General features: G+C 42.4%; 1 protein-coding gene across 1 annotated transcript in view; it reads right to left on the bottom strand.

Annotated features, from left to right (window-relative positions):
• Window positions 1–20,509, bottom strand: part of RNF115 (ring finger protein 115) — a 29,894-nt gene extending 9,385 nt beyond the window's left edge. Inside the window, exons 1-3 of the mRNA XM_033923975.1 lie at window positions 20,294–20,509; window positions 8,528–8,586; window positions 1,555–1,609 (exon numbers count right to left, since the gene is read on the bottom strand). Coding sequence (XP_033779866.1) covers window positions 1,555–1,609; window positions 8,528–8,586; window positions 20,294–20,389 — 210 coding nt within the window. The 5' untranslated portion in view covers window positions 20,390–20,509. The remainder of the gene's footprint in view (window positions 1–1,554; window positions 1,610–8,527; window positions 8,587–20,293) is intronic.
• Between the last annotated feature and the right edge of the window lie 19 nt (window positions 20,510–20,528).

Consider the following 20,528-nt stretch of genomic DNA (forward strand, 5'->3'; position numbering starts at 1 on the left):
ACGCATTTCCTGATGAACTTTGGCAGGAAGACCAAACACCGAGAATCAGTAGAACGGCTCTCTACAAGAAAGAGCTGGAAGTTCCGAGACATGGCTCGCCAAAGTAACAGCAACCAGGAAGATAATCTGGAAAGTCAAGGTCAAGAGGGAAGCATCCCGAACAGGCTCAAAGGAAACTTTGGGAAAGCCAGACAGCATCCGGTTGAGTTCCCACAAATAGTGGTTTAATTGGCTGTCTAATACAAAGAACCCCTTGCGGAAATCTAGCAATGGAAGGTGAGACACCTAAAACTATGGACGGTCCCGGGCTCTGAAACGAGAGCGCCAGTCACTTGGACACGCAGGGATGCCACAGCGAGGCCTGTAGCTAGACCAGCCAGAAGAAAGGTTAAAAACCACCTAAATCGGAGTGGAATATGTCTCCATCCGTTTCTGAACCCCCAATGCTGGAAAGTCCATCATGCCCCAGCGTAGGCAGACACTATAGTCGACAGTATGGACTTGATGGCAAAGACAACCTCCAAATAGCAAGTGTGCGCTAAAGCTGCACGCACAAAAGCCACGCCATAAAAGCCTTCCCACCGCTCAGCTTCGACAGACAGTCTGTATCACAGGAGGGTCAACCGGAAACCATAAAGTCAGAGACTTTCATATTCTACCCTCCCACCTAGAGTGGAGAAGCAGGCTAGTGGTTAGGACAGCTGTCTCCGCACCCTGAGGTTGTGAGTTCAATTCCCACTACAGCCCCTTCTGACTCTGGGCAAATCACTTACCACTTCATTGCCCCAGGTACAAAATAAGGACCTGTCAAATATGTAAATCAATTGGGATTGTAACCCCAGGGAAAAAGCGGTATATCAAGTCTCATCCCCTTTCCTGCTGGCTACTGAGATCAGATAAAATCACACAAACTAAAAATGTGCCAGAATGTGCTGCATGAAAGCAATTTCACAACCCCAAAGAGTGGAATAAATTGACAACTTCTAGCACCAGCTGTGTAGGTGTCTGAGATTCTATCTTTTAGTGTTAGGCTGTGGTTGGTACCAGCTTGGAACTGTCTTTCTGAAGATCTATTTGATGTATGTGTGTAAAGATGTTCAGATGTTTTATGATTTTTTTTTTTTTTATGTTATTGCTATTGCATTTTATTGTTTGTTATTTGCTGATTTTATAGGTCTATATTGTTCCCCGCCTAGATTTGTAGATAGGCAGACTACAAATCATTTTAAATAAAAAATAAATAAATAAGCTTGCCCAATACTTTGACCTTTGCCAATACCCTGGTTGAAGTTGGGAATGTCTAAAGAAAAGGCTCATCCGATCACTTGCCTTTTCTGCCTAAGAGGTGTGGAACAGGCACCAGGGATACACCACTCGACAGTTGCCCCACAGACCAATTAGGGAGATAGGAGACAGTATACCTTACCCTCTGGACCAGTTATCATGTTTCACAAATGCATTCACAGTGACAGTGTAATTTAATTGTCTCTCTCGCCATTAGATTGTTGAATTGGAGCCCTCCTTCCTCCCACTCCAAAGCATGCAGACACTTACCTCGGCAAACTGCGCCGACGTGTTGTCATCGACTCCGCTGCCACCATCTAGGAAACTGAGGCACAAAAACAGAACGTTAGAAGCCGATTAGCACGCTCCCCCCAGTCAGCGGCTCTCAAGAGAACGTCACTTTGGGAGACAGCAAACATGTTTCAGCCTTTAGATGGGGCTAGATTATTACTGAAAAGAGTTTGTAGTTCCCGTCAAAACAACTCAAGTAAATCAATTGCTTTCTGGCACCTACATCTTAAGGGGTCAATTTTCAGAAGTTACTGAGGTTTGGGCTTAAAAAAAAAAAAAATTCCTTGGCTATCCAAAACCCTCATGATTTTACTGAGCATGTCCAAAACATGAACATACAATGCAACGTTCCATAACGATGATTAAATAACAGAACATTACTCTTGAATTATATTAATTTCATACTTTTTGAGCATAATTTTTAATGTTGCGATGGCTGAAATGGTATCAAAATGTGTTATATAAAAAAGGAGAAAACGACGAAGGTGTTGTTTGAAATGACGAATGTTAAATATTTCACTAATTTTCTTATAGCCCTTAATTTTCAAATGAGCTTTATAAGGACACTATTATAACATCTATATGTTGATGTAATTATTTCAAAAACAACAAACAAACTGCAGAAATGTACAAGATGCAGGCGACGTTTATTAGTAAAAAAAAAGCAATAATATATACAACCTTAATACTGACCAAGGGACCCGACACGGTCCGTGTTTCGGATAACACACCTTCCTCAGGGGTCCATGGTCGTTAAGGTACGAGACAAATTCTTTCTACATTACAGCCATTGTGCTCCTCACGTTAAACAGTTTAACCCAGATCCCCAGCGGTATCACCTCAGACTCAAAAGCTTTCACTGTCTGGGGCTTTACTGATCTTTAATTTTTTTTATGTGCATTTAATTTTTAGCTTATAACTTTATACTTTTATGTTCTACGAGTACTTGGCTGTATGGTTATACTGCCTTAGGGATTATTGAACCAACAAAGAGAACTAATTGTCCCTTTAAAAAAAACAGCAGCTCTACGGACTTATTTCAGTCCTCAAACGGATTTAGATTAATACCCAATAAGTTGAAGTTAATACTATATAAATGTGGATTAATACCAACAATTTTAATGGTTTAAAAACATTACCTTAGTTTATCATGCCAGCTACACAGACCATAATGTCCGACAAAGATGGCAGCGGCTTTTTCAACGGCAATTTAAATAATCCTGCCAGCCTCTCAGCTGAGACCATACAGCTAAGTACTCATAGAACATATAAGTATAAAGTTATAAGCTAAAAATTAAATGCACATAAAAAAAATTAAAGATCCAGTGACAAAAGGGTACGTAAAGCCCCAGACAGTGAAAGCTTTTGAGTCTGAGGCGATACCGCTGAGGATCTGGGTTAAACGCGAGGAGCACAATGGATGTAATGTAGAAAGAATTACATCAACATATAAACATTTCACTAAAGCATCTGTAAGAGAAGAAAATGAACATTGATCTTTACTGATTCGTCATCAGAACCCAGACTCCCGAGGCAGGCCCTTTGGGCTGAAACACGATCGTGTCATTTCAAGCAATAAAAGGCTATTGAACATCGATTAGTCACCTCTGTCGTTTGGTTTCCGCTTTCACTTTTGTGGAGGTAGTATTCTCCTGTTTCTTGAGACGATATAAAAAAGGAAGCCATCTAGAAAGATGGCAAAAAGACAGGGCTCCATCTCACCTGGACTACTGTGAAAAGTGCTGCTGATAAAAAAATAATATACTTACCTGAAAGAAATATAACATTCTTCAAACACGAAGATAAAAACGCTAAATAGCTTACCTGTATTCTCCTTCCCCTTTTTTCTCTCTCAAAGTTGTGATTTTCCCTTTTTCTGATTTTAATATTACTTAGCTTACCTAAGCAGTTTGCATTAGACATTTCTAGGTGATGTGTCCCCTATACAGAGTGGCCTGCACTGGCTGCCAGTTAAGAGGGTGACATTGGCTAATGAGATTAAGAAGGGTTCAGGGCCCAATTATTTGCCCGTTTTATTTCACAAATAACTGTTGTAACAGATTTATTTGGTGAATCCCCTCATGCGAAGAAGCTCAGCGGCTGGTAACAAGGTCCCAGGCCTTTCCTGGCTGTAGCTCCCGAGCAAACACACTCGAAGACATTCTGGAGAGGATTAAGATGCAATTGTAGTACAGACTTGAGATTCATTTTACTTCATTGTACGTATTTGCTGTAATTTCAGCTATTGTAAATCATCTCTAAGCAATAAACGGAGACAATTCATAAGTACGTGGAAATAAACTGCTATATAACACATACCATTTCAGATCCGATTAAAGTTTTTTTTCTTATACAGCACCTGCAAGCCTGCAAGCTATTAATGCAGCATACATTCAGGTTATCATGGGTACTTTTTTGTGCCCGCTTGCCAAGAGCGAGGGCTATGATGGAATGACATATGTCTCTCTGCTTCTGTCACGCTTGAGACCGTTTCCATCCCTTCTCAACCTTCGAGGATGCCCACTACTGTCAAACATGGAAAGGACGCAAGCTAGCCGCGTCCCAAATCTCCTTCAAGTTTCCAAGTTTCATTAAAATTTAATATCCCGCCTATCAAATAATGTCTAAGTGGCTTACAATGTAAGTTAATTAAAAAAAGTGAACAACATAACATGAATGTGTAGGGGAAAATAAGGTTTGGGTTGGGGGGGAGGGGAGACACCATCCAGCCCTATTAGCGTTGGTATTCTGTGGTCCTGCAATCCAAACTTCCTCCCATCACAAACGTATCTAAAATGCGTCTTATCCTCCACCACCATTAGCATCCTTTATTTCCTGATTACTCGACCAGCCCGTCTTCCTTTTTCTGCAATCTTTTGTAGTTTATGAAAAGCTAGCCTTTTCCCTTACCTTTTCAGCTAATACTTTTGAACACTAACGCGGCCTTCTTTTCCTTACAATTGCTCCTTCCAGTTTTGCCTGCTTTTCTACTTCTTCCGATGTTTCCATCCAGACAATTCCTTGATGTAATCACTTACAAGTACATTCACTCTGAAGCCCCCCCCCCCCCCCGAGAGCTCTCTTCACTTATCTCCCCCGTTGCTCCTCCCCGTGATCTCCGTTCATCAGGCAATCTGTACCCTTCTCTTCCACTACCAACTCCAGACTCCGTCCCTTCTTTCTTGCGGTGCCAAATGCCTGGAACAGGCTGCCTGAATCAACACATCATGCTCCATCCCTAGCAGAATTCAAATCCAAGCTAAAGGCCCACTTTTTTGAAACTGCTTTCAACTCTTAACTCCCACTCACTGCTGTCAGATACCGAGACCCACTATAATCTCCCCAACCCTGAAATGTCCTGTCTAAATTAGATTGCAAGCTCTTCTGAGCAGGGACTGTCTATTCCATGTTAAAATGTCCTTTCAGCGCTTTAGAAATAATTAGTAGTAGTAATCGAGACAATTCCTTGATGCAATCCCCCATCTGAACAAAAGTTTGTTCTTTTAAAGTCTAGAACCTTCTCTTTCAAATGAGCCTTCAGAAATGCTTTCCCCATTTGTAAGCGCTAAGTCCAGTATGGCCCATCCTGTGTGGTTTCATTACCAACTGCTGGAACAGTTAACAGAAGAACTGCCAGTGGTTCATTGCGCCCAACAGTCTGCTCACGCGGTGGTCCCCAGGTCAAAGACCAGTGCCCTAACTGAGACCAGCCTCACCTGCATACATTCTGGTTCAGCAGAAACTTGTCTAGCCTTGTCTTGAATCCCTGGAGGGTGTTTCCCCCTATAACAGCCTCCGGAAGAGCGTTCCAGTTCTCTGGGTGAAGAAGAACTTCCTTACGTTTGCACAGAATCTATCCCCTTTCAATAAAAAGTGCCCTCTCGTTCTCTCTACCTTTGAGGGTGAACAACCTGTCCTTATCTATCAAGTCTATTCCCTTCATTACTTTGAATGTCTCAATCATGTCCCCTCTTTTCAAGGGAGAAGAGGCCTAGTTTCTCTAATCTCTCCTTGTACAGCATCCAGGATCTCCCTACTTCTAAGAAAATCCACAATAGGGATACCCCAATGAACTTCGGGCATATTAAAATCACCTTTTAGAGCCGTATTTGGAATGTTTTCAGTTAAATTCGTTAGCTTCTGTTTGTGAAGGAGGCCTGTATAATCACACTAACTTAAATATATTTGCTATTCCCTCTTTTCAGATTGACCCACAGTGCCTCTTCCTTACCCTGTAGATCCTGCAATTATGTGGTTTTAATATGATCTTTAATATATAACACCATTCCCCCTCCTTTTCATCCTACCCAGTCTTTCTTGAACTGATTATAGCCCAGTATAACTACAGTATATCCCAGTCATGGCGCTGAGCCACATCTCCAGGATCGCTACTAAATCCAGCTCAGCCTCTAGATCCAGAGTCTCGTTTCCCATTCTGCAAGCATTAGCATATGCTGCTTTCCAGACATTGCCCGCCCGCCCGCACCCCCTCCGTATGTGTAAAGTATTTTGTGATTCACTTATCCGAGGGCTTATACTTACCTTGGGGCTTTGACCACCCAGTCCCAACAATTCGAGTTTGAAACCCTTTGCAATCTGCTGAAGACGACACTCCTTCCTTTCTTTGATAAATACACACCATCTCTGCTCAGCAGCCCTTGGAAAATCATCCCGTGGTCCAGAGAGCCAAAACGCTCTTGGAACCATCCGTTTCCAAAATGTAAGATGCTCTGCCTTGGCCTTCACCCTCGACAGAGAAAAGAGAAATCTGGACAAATTCAAAGCTGCATTAAAATGTTTTCTTTTTAAAGACGCCTTCGAACACTGACTTTTATGATTTCCAGATCCCAACAGTAAATAAATTCCTCCCCTCGTTCCTTTTGGGTTTTTCTTACCTATCATTTAATTGTACGTCAATTTTATGTCTCGATTGTATAAGTCCACTGATTTTTGTCCTCTCCTTTCGAATAGGCGTTTAATCAAATTTTAAATAAAACTTGGAAACTTGATTGATGAGAATACCGCCTGTGCACCAGACTGCCTCACCTTCCCTCCCAGAGCCACAAAGTCACTTGATACATTTGGAGGGGCAACGTGGATAACAGTTATTACGCTTATCAAGCTCTCAGTAACATCTTGAATTGTGTTAAAGTACTTTTGTATATGTTCATTAGATTTTAATTCCTGCTCTTTATATTGTGAGCCGCTTCGAACTTCAAGGTGTTAGTGGTCTATAAGATGTAATGTATTGTAGAAATCTTGAGCATAACATATTGACCCACCACTGCTCTAAGGGGTCCTTCACTAACCGATTTAGCGTGCCTTAATAAACAGGACCCCTAAGTTAGATGCATCGGAAAAGAAAAGAACTTTTTATTTGGAAAGAAATAGAGAAGTTTAATGTAAATACAAATAGGGCAGAAAGTGCCAGACAATGAAGTTGGAATGTAGAAGCATGCATATCTTGGATAGCAAAACAAAAAATGGAGGAACTGGAAACAAAATCCACAGTCAAACAAAACAAAAACAAAGTTTCCAGTTTAAATACACACTGGTGAAATATGCTCAATACCTTCACCCCTCTTAAACATACAAGCTAACTTCAAACCAGTACAGCACAATGGGGAAAACGTTACAAATGTTACAAAGCTGATGTAGCTTTGAAACTAGAAAGGAGAGCTTAAATTGTTGATTAGCTCCCTTTCAGCATTCTATCATAGGCGAGAAAACCCCCTAAGGCTTGCTTGAAAAAAACAAAGCAGCACTTATCTTTTAACTTCTCTTATGAGTAAATAAGCCACTGCTACTTTCTCTTCTGAGTCAAAGAGTGGCTAGGGTTTCATGATCTATTGATCATTTCTTCAGGGCTCTGAAGTGTTTGGGGTAAGGTATCTTGGACAGCATACATACGCCAATGACAAATATAAACATGTGTAGTATCTTTTATGGTTAGCCTTGCACTCAAAAAAAAGTGAGCAATCGTACTGCCTTTTTGGGCCATTTGATGTTCAATTCCAGGTCTTTTTCCTTCTCAGTGACTTACCACCCACCCCTCCCCCTACCAGCTTTTCCTTGGATGTGAGCTGAACTTCCGGAAACAGACAGCCTCTCAGCAAGTTAACCATATATAGTCCATACATAGCATGTAATTCTTTACTTCTGGGAAACATACAGACGTGTCAGGACAATGAATCTATCCATGTTATCAGCTCTTCAAAAATGACAGGCATAAAAGCCAGTTGTTTTTTTTTAAGTTACATCCTTTTGATTAGTTAAAGAGATCATTAAAGGAGGGAAGGGGGAGAAAGGGATTCTTTTCTATGCATATAACATAAGATCTATTACACAGCTGTGTGGATTTTTCATTTAAGAAAAACCCACACCAGACATCATGACAACCTGCAAGTCAAGGATTTCCAAAGTAGTACATAAAATTCTAAAAAAAAAAAAAAAAGGAAAAACAATTCTTTCTATCAATGAGGAAGACAGCAGTAGGCCATATGCACCACTAAAACTTCCCTTAGCCTGTTTCTCAGCCATCTGACCTGGGTTCAAACCACTGCAATAGATTTATCAGCGGCTCCCAAATTACATAATCCCTTTATGTTCCATCGCCCCCTCCCCCAGCTGCCTGCGCTTTTGGAGCAAGTCATGCGATAGTATGAGCATATGAAGTTTTTTCCTCTTCAGGCCGAGGGTTGAACGGTTACTGAATTGCCTTTTGGGGTGTATTGTTATGCGACAGCGTATGGATGTGCAGGTTCTTTTAATTTTGTTTTGTTTGCAATTGCGACTGATTTTGTATGTGTGCATTGTTCCTCGCCTAGATTTGTAGATAGGCGGGTTATAAATAATTTTAAATCAAAATCAATCACTTTCCACTGGAAGGCCTCCTCTACCACCATTCTACCCAGCCAGTTTTGAGGGCGACGGGCTCCACAACACACGCTACCTGGAATCATCTGTCACTTCTTCAATGAAGCCCGATTCACACCTGGGACAAATGTATTCCTAAAATTAAAAGAGAAAATGGAAGTATTTAGAAAGGCCACTGTTGTTTCTAGTAGAACACAGAAACCTAGAGATGCTTCGAAGTGACCACGGTTCAGTCAATAGCCCAGCATCTAAAGGACACTGAAACCTGGCCTCTAGCACGCTCTAGGATGCCCCCTTCCAAAACATGTGCAACACCAATTTATCCCACACAGCTGCGCACGTTACAAGTTTCAAGTTTAATAAAATTTTGATTAATCGCTTTATCTGGATTCAATATATTACACTTGGCCAACACTCATTTTGGTGCCTCAAATGTTAAGACCTGTTTCTGGCTATATTTGACCTGCTGAGTCCAAAAATGGCACCAGTTTTCTCCTATCAGTTCTAGTGTTTGAGATACAGAACATGCGTCACTCTGCTCACCCATTAAAAAAATCAGGATATGTTAATGTAGGGTTTAATTTAATATCTTTTAAGCATGAACATATTAAAAGTGAAAAGAAAAGCTTACAACATGAAAATCTATTTATTTCATACCAAAAGCACAAGTTTATGATACAAACTTTCCAGTCATTCGACACACAAGAAGCTCCTTTTGTAAGACTTTCGAGAATGGGATCTGCCAGGACAATCCCACATGAGATTCCAACAATAGTCTGCCATCAAGTGTGCATCCCATCTTCCTTGGTATCTGGCTTCCATTGTTTTTATGATTGGTGAAATCTTTCATCTTGCTATTCGCTTAAGTCACTAAGGAAAGCGATCCAAGTGACTGGACTTTAACACTCATATTAAAGCCAAGCCTGTTGACATGAAAGAGCAAATCCTCTACCAATTGTGTGTGGTTGTCTGCCTTCTTTTTGCCAAGAAAGTTTTTCACAACAAGAACAAACGAAGACCAGGCACACGATTCAGTTTCATTCACTGATGCTATGAAATGTGGGTCATTGATAAGTGGACCATCGAAAAGTCTTGTCTTCAGTTTTTCCATGATAAGTCCAGGTAACATATGCGCTATGGGGCTCATAAACGAACCTTAAACATATGTAAAAACCTGCCCAAGTCGGCACTTGGATGACCTAAAACCCATAACCCTCCTCCCCACTGCCCACCAACCCAGCCAGTAGATTAACTGTTCCCCTTGACTGTATCCATGACATCCTGTTTGTCTGGTTAGATTATAAGCTCTTTGGAGCAGGGACTGTCTTTGTGACTCTGTACAGTGCTACGTGCAACTGCTAGCACATAAAAATCATTCATAGCAGTAGTTTGTCTCTTATTTTATTGATGTTCAATTGCTAGCCAGTGAAGAGTTTTTGAGTACTGTTCATATCTCGACGTCCCAAGTGCTTTCAGATACTTTTTCTGAACACCCATCAGTAGCACATTACAGTAGTCGAAGTAGGATATCGTGGTTCTCTGGACAATAAGGCAGACGTTTTCACTCGACTGTACTCTTAGTGGTGTCGCGATCCTCTCAGTTTGTAGAAGACTTTCTTCAGGATGTGCAATGGCAGGTCATACCCTGCCACACTGCCCTACTTGTGTAAATGGAAAAGGCAATTTCAAATGTCAAGTATTGGTAACCTGATTTCAAAAACCTTCAAGTGTGACCTTAGCATCCAGATGCTCCGAGTTATGGTGTCATTACACAGTTGAGAAGAAAACCAGCAAGATCAGTGACCAGAAAGAAGAAAATGTTGCTTTGTGTGTTGTGTTGTGTTGTGTGGAAAGGGAGGATAAGCAGCATAAAAATCTGGAAACAGAATATTGGCTTAATGGACCTTTGGTCTGTCCCAGGATGGTTTCAAAAGGCAAGGGGAAAAGCACCGCAAGTCATAAAGAGAATCTTTGCTGTTTCACTTTTGAATGTGTTGTTCAAGAGCAAAGATAAAGCATGTAAATTGGAGCACTAATCAAACAGCAAAAGTACACAAGTACCGAACAATCAAGATTAAGAACCTTTTCTTATGCCTTCTCAAAGCTGAAGAAATCAGGAGCTTAGCAAAGTGAAAGCCAAACAACATGCCTCACTGTTTTAGGAGAAACTGGAGTTCCAATCGCCTGACATGCTAGTCAGATGAGAGCTTCTCTTCTGGCCCCGTGCCATTTTATGAAGGGAGTGCACAGGGCTTTACAGAGGGTCCCCTTTAAAAACAAACCATGGAAGGGCTGCAAAAATCCCCCAACGCTAGGACACCTAGGAGGCTAGATGTCAAAAGAAGTGAGAAAAAAAAAAACCAAAACAACAAACAGCAGCCAAATATTAGCAACATAAGAACATAACAGCCTTACCAGGTCAGACCAATGGTCCATCAAGCCTAGTAGCCCATCCAGGTCCCTAGTACCCACCATTTGTGATGGACTAGCACATTTATCAACACATGATCTCAAAGCATGCAAGCAACTTGTAGAGGTGTATGCGAAACTCCTGCAAGATGTAGCAGTCGTATTACAGTAGAATGAAGCGATCGGACCATCTGAGGTGCACTTGCATGCTGCCATTTTGCATCTGCTGTTGAATGAATGAAAACATAGCCCAGATAGGGGCTGCTTTTAACAAAAGCCCCTGGAGCATCACTGCACGAGCAAACATGACACCAGAAAAGAGAATTCGCATGAAGTATGGAGGCTTGAACAAGCAGCTGCAGGAGAAGGGCAGACAACCATGTGCAGAGCTGTCACAGAACAAGCACACATTGTTCCAATGATGGGAAGTGCTCTCAGCTGTTCTGAGCACATTAAAAACAGATTTCTGTTCTCATATACAGAAATAAACATCCACACAACAAGGATATCCTTAAACCTACCAAGAAACAATCCATAGACAGCAGAACCTCGAACCAGGTTTAAATTCAGCATTTAGACAGTGCCGGAAACCCAGAGACCTTTGTTAAAATCCTACTTTCTTCCTAGCGCTCCCCAATTTGCTGATTCAAATCGATTCAGTTTGGTGGATCGATTCATTATCGGGGGGGGGGGGGGAATCAGACTCACCTATTCAGTGACCAACACCCCCCCCATAAGGAGTTCCTAAAGCAGCAACGGAAGCCAGCCAGAAGAGGCAGCGCTCTGATCAAGCTGCTCGCGGCCTTCCCTCTGCTGCAGTAGGCCACATGCAGCTTGTTCACAGCACTGCTTCTGCCGCTTTGGGAGGCCCTAAGTTATGTCAGATCTCATGGTGTTTAGGGGGGGAGAAATCAATCAGGAGGTGCTACACAGGAGGACAGGAAGGATGGAAAGCTGCTGCATGTGGGGGGAGAGAGGAAGAATTGCTGGACATTGGGTGGAGGAGAGGGAAAAATCCTGCATATGGTGAAGGGGAGAGACATGCATGGAGGGGAAGGAGAAAGAAATGTTACACATGACAAGAGCAAAGATGGATGGTGAGCATGGAGAAAGAAGAATGTGGGCAGGAGACCCTGGCGAGTGAGTTATCAGAAGACAAAAAGAAACCAGAGCCTGGGACCAACATGATTTGAATAATAAAATGAGCAGACAACAGAAGGTAGAAAAAAATTAATCTTATTTTCTATTTTGTGATTACAATATGTAAGATTTGACATGTGTTTCCTGCCAGAGCTGGACTTAACAGAGAGTAAAGTCTTTTTTTGTTTACACCACAGTGCCGGTGTGGGGTTGGAGAGAGCAAAGGGGTGGGAGGGGGGGGGTGAAGAGGCTACAAAATAAACCTGCCAGGATGTTTTGAAAAAAAAATAATAATAATAATAATCACCCAACTGGACAAGAAAAGCGAATTGAATCATCGATTCAATAGGCCAAATTGAATCGAAAATTTTTTCCCTGAATCGGGCAGCCCTACTTCTTCCACCTTTGTCAAGTTACCATCACTTCTCACCCCCCAAGGAACATCTTAAAGTGTATCTGTATTGTACCACAGAAATTAGTACTTGTGCAAACTACTTTCTTTGAGGGAAGAATGTTTAAAGACCACAATGCTTCCCAAAATCTTAGTATATCTTAGTAAATTTACTGTATAGTTTTTATTAAAATTATAATAAACTATCCTTTCTCACCAGACAATTTACAAATCAAAATACACAAGGAATCAAAAAAGGAAGAGAACACTTGTCGCCATAGAACATTAGAAGACGACAACAACCATCTCTGAGGCCGCCTTCACCACCCATCTAGTCTTTACAATCGGTTGCAGAGGCTTGCCCAGTCAAGTCTTTGGGCTGATTTTCTCTCAAAAGGCCAACTGCAAAACATCTCCAGTGTAGACGTATTTTTCACTCCATGCTAACCTTCTTGGAAGTGGAAGCTTAGAACAACCTTTCAGAAACAACCAGAACGGAGCCTAGCTACAACGGATTCTGGAAGAAACTGAAAACCTCTCTCTTTGAGACCTGAACTTTACACGAATCTTTCAGTACACCCTTCCTGCCAGTCCGTCACATTCCCTTAATTCTCCTCTTTTTCCCCTGTTTTGCTCTTTTTTTCTACCTTTCTCCTCTGTAGGACAAGATGAAATAGAAAATAAATTTCACACAAGTCCTGTGGAGAGATATTCATGTGAAATCATAACCTGCTAACTATGCCCCACCCCTTTTATTAAACTATGATAGCAGTTATTAGCGCAGGGAGCCGTGCTGAATACTCTGCGTTGTTCCCGACGCTCATAGGAACTCTGAGTGTTGTGAGCAATGCGGACCATTCAGCACAGCCCCCTGTGCTAATAACCACTATCGCGGATGTGGTAAGAGCGGATAGCGTAGCTGGTTTTAAGAAAGGTTTGGACAAGTTCCTGGAGGAAAAGTCCATAGTCTGTTATTGAGAAAGACATGGGGGAAGCCTCTTCTTGCCCTGGATCAGTAGCGTGGAATGTTGCTACTATTTGGGGTTCTGGAATCTAGTTATTCTTTGAGATTCTGTCTGGAATCTTGACACTCTTTGGGGTTCTAGACTCTTTGGGATTCTGGAATGTTGCTACTCCTTGGGTTTTGGCCAGGTACTAGGGACCTAGATTGGCCACCGTGAGAACGAGCTACTGGGCTGGATGGACCAATGGTCTGACCCATATTGAGAAAGACATAGGGGAAGCCTCTCTTGCCCTGCATCGGTAGCATGGAATGTTGTTACTCTTTGGGGTTCCAGAACCCTGCTACTCTTTGGGGTTCTAGATTAGAATCTTGTTATTCTCTGGGATTCTGGAATCTTGCTATTCTTTGAGATTCTGTATGGAATGTTGCTACTCTTTTGGTTTTGGCCAGGTACTAGGGACCTGGATTGGCCACCGTGAGAACGGGTTACTGGGCTTTATGGCTATTCTTATGTTCTTATGTAAAATTATAAATAAAATGTTACAGGAGGAGTTTGGGTGGAGGCAGGAGATCTCAAATCAAGTTCATTTGAGATCACTCTGCCTTAAAAAAAACACTAGCATACGAATGCAGCATGCATGTCAAAAACAGCAGCCTGGCATACTTTGGTTATTTTTATCTTGAGGTAAATCCCAGGGTAAGTCATAGCTCCAAACTGGATCCCTTCCACAGGCCTGGTTCATCATGCTCTATGACTCAGTTCTATGGGTGAAAGAAAAGACTAACGGGCTAGAAACCTCTCTCATGCCTGGAAGAGTGAAAAACCTAAAGACATGACTCTCTGGACCTACTCTACATACCTTTCTAATGCAACTAACTAAAGACTTTCCCCAATATCAACATGCTGTATTTTTCTGTCGTAAAAAGGCCTAGAACAGACTGTGTCTGAATTCAAGAGGGCTTGGGATAGGCACGTGGAATCTCACAGAGAAAGAGATAATGGTTCCTGCGGATGGGAAGACTAGATGGGCCATCATGTTTCTATGTAAAACCTTGGATTGCAAGTAACTTGGTTTGCAAGTGTTTTGCAAGACAAGCAAAACATTTTATTAAATTTTAACTTGATATACAAGCAATGTCTTGCAATACAAGTGTACTTACAGTATACACACATCACAAATGAGCCGATGGTTCTTCTCCCTCTGACGCTGCGGGAGTGTAGTGACTGTTCTAAATGAGCGAGGTCTTGGAATACAAGTACATATAGTATTTTGTATTAAAGTTTTTGGGTTGTGGAACAAATTGTCTGAGTTTCCATTATTTCCTATGGGGAAATTTGCTTTGATATAAGAGTGCTTTGGATTACAAGCATGCTTCTGGAACGAACTATGCTCGCATACCAAGGTTTTACTGTATTGAAAAACTACTCATATTTTTAGAAACCAATAACCCATTTACAGGAGAAGTGATAAAAGAGTACCAACAGGCAATTATTCTGTGGTATGATACCTTGGGTCTGGAGAAAAGCCCCCAAAAGCCACTTCTATTGACCTTGCAGGACATTTGGTGCAAAAGGCTGCCTTTTAAAAAACAACCATAACATATACATACCTTCACAGCCTAGATACCCTGTTACAAAATAACCCTCTCAGGAATTAGCTTTACCTACTCCCTCTTCCTTTCCTCTCCCAATACAGAGTCCAGCATTATCCAGGTGGAAATAACAAAGGAAATGGAGTCACTATCTCTCATTGTTCGTAACTTTGACTTATTCTTTTGAAGAGGATGTTTACCAGCCTCTAATTACTTATACATAGGCAGCAGAACGCTTTTTGTTTGGGGAAGGGGACCCAAAAGCTTCCCCCTAGACCTCTCCCTTTTTGGGGGTGGAAAAAGTGTGTCTTATGGAGCAAAAAATAAGGTAATTTAAAAAGCAGAACTTTATTTAACTGTTGCTCCAGTTATTTAATCCTGCAACGTAGGATATTTATAAATATTTTTTGATTGTTTATAAAGATTACTGATAATATTTGTGTAGTAAAATGATGATAGAAGGATAGCGAGAATGGTTCTACAGAATCGGAAATTAACTGCTGCTGACAAAAATAAGTCACTGGCTGAAACAGGGGTGTTGGTGTCAGGCCGGAAAGTTCACCAGAGATTGGTGAAAGCAGGCCGGCGAGCAAAAATTCCCAGGAAAAAGCCCTTCCTCAACATAGTTCAGCTTCGTAAACGTTTTAACTGAGCTAAAGAGTATGCCAGCTGGACCTCAGAGCAGTGAAGGTGGTGTTGTGGAGTGATGAGACCTGAATCTCCATATTTGGCAGTGACCGTGTCCACTATGTTCGTCAGCGAACGGGTGAGGGCTTCTTGCTTGTACTTCTGCCACCATGAGGCATCCTCCAAGTGTGATGGTATGGGGCTGCATATTCAGAGATGTGGATTAATTGTAGGCTTTTGATGGAATGATAAATGCTGACAAACACATAAAAGAGATCCTTCAGCCCAAGATCCTGCCCTCAGCCAGACATCTTTGGTGCCAGTCAACCATTCATTTTTCAACAGGATGGCACCCCATGCCACACAGCCAAGAAATGTCTCACCTGGTTCAAAGAGAACAAGGTTGAGTTGCTGGACTGGCCAAGAAACAGCCCAGATCTCAACCCCATTGAGAACCTCTGGGCCAGATTAAAAAGAGAGCAGCTGCGGCAAAGCGTCTGTCCAACAAACATAGGCCGAGAGCAGCAAGATCAACTCCTGGTTCCACATAATAACACCTACTGATCTCCAGACTTGTGGACAGAATGCTAAGAAAATGCAAGGCAGTAATCGGGGCTAAGGGATATCAAACACGCTACTAGCAAGACTGATAGTCCAGTAGCTTATGAACAGCATTACTTTTCTGAATTGTACCAAATATTATGCAGGTCTTGTTAAGTGATTACAGAGTTCTGGTTATTAGTCAAAAATGTATGCATTAAATACAATGATGATGATTTAGTTATGTTCTTTTTTAAAGTGCAATGCCTAAAATGCTAGGTGTTTTCACAATTTTGGCCACTAGCATATATCTAAATGTAAACGCAGTGTGTCAGAATCTGCTCCAACCAAGGTGGATTTGATTTAAATCATGGTTTTCTACAGAAAGACTCATTCTTGCTTGTATAATTAAAATATTCCTAAACTGGGTCTCTTTTACAGCCTTCTGCCATTATAAGTTCTGTCCTCCAAGGAGAGAGAATTATATGCTAAACCTCGGGTTTTACTCCATACTCCACAAGTCTTGGGATCTTTGTGTGCTTTCCGCTCAAAAGGTTTCACTTTCATCTTTACCTCCACACTTAGCCCATTTATTGGGATTTATTAACTGCCTTTATGAAGAAGAGATTCGCTCAAGGCAGATATAATTCAGCATAAAACTTACAATTTTGTTACCAGCATAACAGTAGTAAAAGGCCAAAATATAAACAAATACAATGAACGAGAAGTCAAAAATCAGTAAACAAACTCAAAAATATACTTAACAGCACTAAAATTCAAATAAGTGATCTAATGCATCTAATAAGCAAAAATCAGAACATTCAAATAACATGGATATCACGCTAATATTTTTCTGCAATACAATTTATCCCATAGCCAGGGGGTCAGATGCATACAGAAGGGGGCAAGATGGGCGGTACAGAGTGAGTTTGGATAAACAGATAGGAAGCCAAACTCGAGGCAAGTTGTTTATACAGTTAAACAAGGTATAAGGAACTGATTTACCATCAATTTTATGAAGCTGCGTTTAGAGGTTTTTTTTAATTGAGCGTCAGAGCTTTTACCACTACAGCCGGGCAATAAATAACCCCCAACGCGGCTTCATAAAAGGGGAATTAGTTAGTGTGTGCGACAAGCTAGTCCTGGTGCGCAATGAGCGTATAAACAATCAACCTATGTATCAAAGACTTGGGTGAAGAGCCAGTCTTTCTTTCTGCCGATATACAATCCATTTTCATTATTCATGCTTTCATGAAGCGCGATTTCGCCTAGCCTCTTTCTGTACTAAGATGGATAGGCCAGAGCAGGATGAGGTAGTTGTTTCCCCTCCTCCTCCTCTCTCTCTCCCACCCCCCCAATGATATTAGCTGCTTTAATTAGAAAAATGGTGCATTTTAAATTAAGAATAATATTTCATATTTGATATATTTAGTTCAGTGCACTACCTTAGTGTTTAAGAACAAAACGGAACTGTGGTCTGCAGTTTTCACAGATACCGCTCCTAGAACATGGTCTCCACTCCTCACGTTTTTTTTGTTTGGGGGGGGAAGGGTTCTATAATTCCACAAATGGTATTTTGGGTAAAGGAGGATGGAGAAGAGAAGTCCATGTTCCCTACGTGTTACGGTATCTTGGGTAGGGGAAGGGGCCCAAGTTCTTGACACCTCACAGTATTTGGGGGAGTGGGATGTGGGGGAGAAAGTGCTATAATCACTATAACTTACAGTATGTAACTTATTTTTTTATTGGGATTTATTAACCACTTTTGTGGAAGAGATTCAGCCAAGGGAGAGAGATCCACATTCACTAAACCTCACTGTATTTTGAGGGGGGTCCATGTATTTTGGAGTATTTTGGAGTAGGGGAAGAGGCCCATGCTCCTTACACCTCACAGTATTTTGGGGAGGGGGGACAAGTTCACGTTCTCTCTCTCTCACCATATTGGGGGGGGGGAGAAAGTCACAGAATGTAACTTATTTTTTATGGGAGATCCACATTCACTAAACCTCACTGTATTTTGAGGGGGGGTCCATGTTCCCTACATCTTACTGTATTTTAGGGAGGGGGGGACAAGTTCATGCTCTCTCTGTCACCATATTTGGGGGGGGGAAGAAAGTCACAGAATGTAACTTATTTTTTATGGGGGAGAGATCCACATTCACTAAACCTCACTCTATTTTGAGGGGGGTCCATGTATTTTGGAGTATTTTGGAGTAGGGGAAGAGGCCCATGCTCCTTACACCTCACAGTATTTTGGGGAGGGGGGACAAGTTCACGTTCTCTCTCTCTCACCATATTTGGGGGGGGGAGAAAGTCACAGAATGTAACTTATTTTTTATGGGAGATCCACATTCACTAAACCTCACTGTATTTTGAGGGGGGGTCCATGTTCCCTACATCTTACTGTATTTTAGGGAGGGGGGGACAAGTTCATGCTCTCTCTGTCACCATATGGGGGGGGAAGAAAGTCACAGAATGTAACTTATTTTTTATGGGGGAGATCCACATTCACTAAACCTCACTCTATTTTGAGGGGGGGGGGTCCATGTTCCCTACATCTTACTGTATTTTGGGGAGGGGGGACAAGTTCATGTTCTCTCTCTCACCATATTTGGGGGGGGGGAGAAAGTCACAGAATGTAACTTATTTTTTATGGGGGAGATCCACATTCACTAAACCTCACTGTATTTTGAGGGGGGGTCCATGTTCCCTACATCTTACTGTATTTTAGGGAGGGGGGGGACAAGTTCATGCTCTCTCTGTCACCATATTTGGGGGGGGGAAGAAAGTCACAGAATGTAACTTATTTTTTATGGGGGAGAGATCCACATTCACTAAACCTCACTCTATTTTGAGGGGGGTCCATGTATTTTGGAGTATTTTGGAGTAGGGGAAGAGGCCCATGCTCCTTACACCTCACAGTATTTTGGGGAGGGGGGACAAGTTCACGTTCTCTCTCTCTCACCATATTTGGGGGGGGGAGAAAGTCACAGAATGTAACTTATTTTTTATGGGAGATCCACATTCACTAAACCTCACTGTATTTTGAGGGGGGGTCCATGTTCCCTACATCTTACTGTATTTTAGGGAGGGGGGGACAAGTTCATGCTCTCTCTGTCACCATATGGGGGGGGAAGAAAGTCACAGAATGTAACTTATTTTTTATGGGGGAGATCCACATTCACTAAACCTCACTCTATTTTGAGGGGGGGGGGGTCCATGTTCCCTACATCTTACTGTATTTTGGGGAGGGGGGACAAGTTCATGTTCTCTCTCTCACCATATTTGGGGGGGGGGAGAAAGTCACAGAATGTAACTTATTTTTTATGGGGGAGATCCACATTCACTAAACCTCACTGTATTTTGAGGGGGGGTCCATGTTCCCTACATCTTACTGTATTTTAGGGAGGGGGGGACAAGTTCATGCTCTCTCTGTCACCATATTTGGGGGGGGGAAGAAAGTCACAGAATGTAACTTATTTTTTATGGGGGAGAGATCCACATTCACTAAACCTCACTGTATTTTGAGGGGGGGTCCATGTTCCCTACATCTTACTGTATTTTAGGGAGGGGGGGACAAGTTCATGCTCTCTCTGTCACCATATTTGGGGGGGGGAAGAAAGTCACAGAATGTAACTTATTTTTTATGGGGGAGAGATCCACATTCACTAAACCTCACTGTATTTTGAGGGGGGGTCCATGTTCCCTACATCTTACTGTATTTTAGGGAGGGGGGGACAAGTTCATGCTCTCTCTGTCACCATATGGGGGGGGAAGAAAGTCACAGAATGTAACTTATTTTTTATGGGGGAGATCCACATTCACTAAACCTCACTCTATTTTGAGGGGGGGGGGGTCCATGTTCCCTACATCTTACTGTATTTTGGGGAGGGGGGACAAGTTCATGTTCTCTCTCTCACCATATTTGGGGGGGGGGAGAAAGTCACAGAATGTAACTTATTTTTTATGGGGGAGATCCACATTCACTAAACCTCACTGTATTTTGAGGGGGGGTCCATGTTCCCTACATCTTACTGTATTTTGGGGAGGGGGGACAAGTTCATGTTCTCTCTGTCACCATATTTTTTTGGGGGGGTCCCTGTTCCCGCAGCCCTCCCTTTAATAACGATAGGAGCGCCCCCCCCCCCTCTTCTGGGCTGGGCCCGGCCCGTCCTTACCGGCAGCTTGGGGCTGACCTTCCCTTTACAGCAGTGGCAGAAGAAGCGCTGCTGGGACACGGCCGCCGCCGCCGCCGCTGCCGCCGCCTCCGCCATTTTCCTCCAGCGCCGCCGTCTCCTTCCTTAGCCCTCTTCCTCCGCCGCCTGACGTCAGACCTCCAGGGCCAGCGAGACGGGAGAAGAGAGCGCCCGCGCCGGAAGTCGGCAGGCCGGAAGTCCGTCGTCACGTGGTCAA

The sequence above is a fragment of the Geotrypetes seraphini genome, chromosome 16, assembly GCF_902459505.1.
Source record: "Geotrypetes seraphini chromosome 16, aGeoSer1.1, whole genome shotgun sequence".
Classification (NCBI taxonomy): Eukaryota; Metazoa; Chordata; class Amphibia; order Gymnophiona; family Dermophiidae; genus Geotrypetes; species Geotrypetes seraphini.